Source organism: Verruconis gallopava (genome assembly GCF_000836295.1).
Source record: "Verruconis gallopava strain CBS 43764 unplaced genomic scaffold supercont1.244, whole genome shotgun sequence".
Classification (NCBI taxonomy): Eukaryota; Fungi; Ascomycota; class Dothideomycetes; order Venturiales; family Sympoventuriaceae; genus Verruconis; species Verruconis gallopava.
This window is the reverse complement of record NW_015622380.1, coordinates 912-3,384: the sequence shown is the minus strand read 5'-3', so window position 1 is coordinate 3,384 and position 2,473 is coordinate 912. Positions and strand designations below refer to the sequence as shown.

The 2,473-nt window shown below is 49.1% G+C and overlaps 1 protein-coding gene across 1 annotated transcript; it reads left to right on the top strand.

Annotated features, from left to right (window-relative positions):
• The first annotated feature begins 555 nt into the window (after nt 1–555).
• PV09_09828 (uncharacterized protein) lies at nt 556–2,130 on the top strand. Its single transcript, XM_016363973.1, has one exon. It carries the CDS (start codon nt 872–874, stop codon nt 2,018–2,020), a length of 1,149 nt encoding a protein of 382 aa, XP_016208199.1. The 5' UTR covers nt 556–871; the 3' UTR covers nt 2,021–2,130.
• Nucleotides 2,131–2,473: the final 343 nt, after the last annotated feature.

Below are 2,473 nucleotides of genomic sequence, written 5' to 3'. Positions count from 1 at the left end.
GCTTCACGTCTACTAGAGGCAAGTTTCGGATGGCGTTTGTAAAAGGACTGAGGCCAATTTTTGTTCGGAGGTTTACTTGGTCTGTCGTCTGCATCGCGCTTACAAGCGAGACTAAAGGCCATTGAGCATACGTACTTCACCGGGACGGATCGTCCGAGACCATCCTGGAGTCCTAGAAATTTGGCGAACGCTTTCTCTTCCCACGGATAGAGATACTGTTGGCGCTCGTCCTTCTTCTCTCTAGAGCGTCGACCGCGTTCACGATGCTGGAGTGTCGTACGAGGGACTCCGCTGGCAAGTGCTTGTTTACGCAATGATTCTGTGGATTGTCGTGCCAGAACTTGGCTTGCCTGGTCCATGTTAGCCCACCGTGGTCACAGCGATGGAAAGGAAAAGGGAGAGAAGGAAGCGAAAAGCAGGAAGTGCCTGGGCGGAGGCAGGCGTGGGAGCCGCCCAGACCCTGAAGGAGGGCCGTTCCTGGGCCCGTTTATTTTTAGCCGCTCGAAAGTCCAGTTCCTGAAACCATGTTCGGCGACAATGACTAGCACTAGTAGTCTTTGGACCATTGCTGGCGGCTTTGGACATTCAAACTCATCGTGAATGTCAGACCGAACATCTGAAGGTTGATGTGGGGAAGGGCGTTCCTGGCTTAGGGCCTCTTGCGAATCACACTGGTGAATCTGGATGCCACGACCCTGGCACGCTTTTGGTGAGCCCCCGCAACGCTCCAATAGGTAACGGCGCGATCAGCATGACAGACTTCCATCTTTTGAGACTTGCTCGCGAACAGCCCACTACGATATAACACAAGCCTGTCGACGTTTGCCTCTCTAGTTCAACTTCTCGACATACTCGCCCGCTGAAACTATTAATGGCGATCCTGCCCACTGTGCAAGAATTTCCGACATTTGAGATTACCTACAAATGGCTAGTCCATAAACTGTCTCGGTGCATCTGGTACCTTCCAAACAAGAGGAGATATTTTCTGATTCAGATAAATGAGGAAGAGAGTAGCTTGGTGCTCGAGCTCGTAAACAAGCTGATACAGGGAAGATCTTTCACTGTGGAAAAACTGGCAGAAATAGCGGAGCGCAGCTGCTGTACTCGTCACCATCGCAACAAGATATGGGGCAGCGGGCTCGCGGATAGCTTGGCACATCAATGGCAGCACGAAATACCCGGTTACATGACTTCGGCATCCTCTAGGAGTACACAGATTATCAAGATCGAACATTTATCCCTACCAAACTCTAGCAGTAGCCGTCAACAAAGGAAGTCTGTCGTTATAGACGAAGCACTGGACTATAGACAGGGGCGTAACTCCTCGAAGCCAGCCACATTTTCGAAGCATGTCGTTTTTGAAGGGGAGACATTGGATACAGCCTTGCTCTCTGTGATCGAGCCTTCAGCAAGCAAAGTAGGATCTGTGTACATTTTCACTTATACACATGATGCCTTCCAGGGCATGATCAAGATCGGTTACACAAGCAGACCCGTCATGCGACGTTTGAGTGACTGGATTGATTGCGGTTACGGTGAACCCGAGCTTCTGAGTTACCGCGACGATGTACGCCATCCGGAACGGGTTGAACTTTTAACTCATTTTCAGCTGGCGAAGCACTGGTATGCTATGAGATGGTGCGAACGTCATTGCCAGGCTCATATCGAGTGGTTTATGATCGATGTTAGCACCGCCTCTCAAGTTGTTCAATATTGGTCTTCATGGATACAGCGTTCCAACCCTTATGATAGGCGCGGGGTCCTGAAGGTTTTCTGGCAAGGTATCATTGAGTTCTTGGCTGCTTATGAGGTCTGCATCACGGCAGAGTTGATGCTGCAGATCCAAGAGGTAGAAGAAGGATCATTTGATATCAAAGATTTTCTTGATGACGATATGCTGCGTAAAGAGCACGCGAAGCAGGGGCATGACGATGGTCTGTATGGAGCAGAAGCGATTATCGCGAGAGATTGCGGCCATTCAAACTTCGCACATAAGATAAAGTCTGAGAATAAACAGTGATGCTCAAGTTATTAGCCTATTTCACAAAAGCAACTGGATGCCTAACACAGCATCCGGTAATTTCATCTCCTATGTTAGAACAAATCCGATCATTCACCATTGCCTTAGAATTCAACATCTGATCAGCATTGGCCGGCTTTCAACAACCATTGTGGTCTGTTGATTTTACTTCGTTCCTCAAAGCTGCTCTCGCGCCTCGCGGGATGGAGCGTTATGGCCTAAGGCATAGAATGTTTCCCGTGCAGCGGTCGCGGTTTCTGTGGAATCTTCGAGAACCGGTGACCTGCGCCACATTGCTCTGTCGGCCTATAAGGACGGGCCTTTTGATTACGGATTATATGATGGAAGAATCGATATATTACCTACTTAGCTGACTAGCCCTGCATGGAATAAGCACACTCAAGAATTGTTGTTCCCTATGTCTTATCTCCGTACCCATGCTACCACATTTTT

Bases quoted from the DNA above. Each gene is read 5' to 3' on its own strand.
- PV09_09828 (XM_016363973.1), top strand. From the start codon at position 872: ATGGCGATCCTGCCCACTGTGCAAGAATTTCCGACATTTGAGATTACC.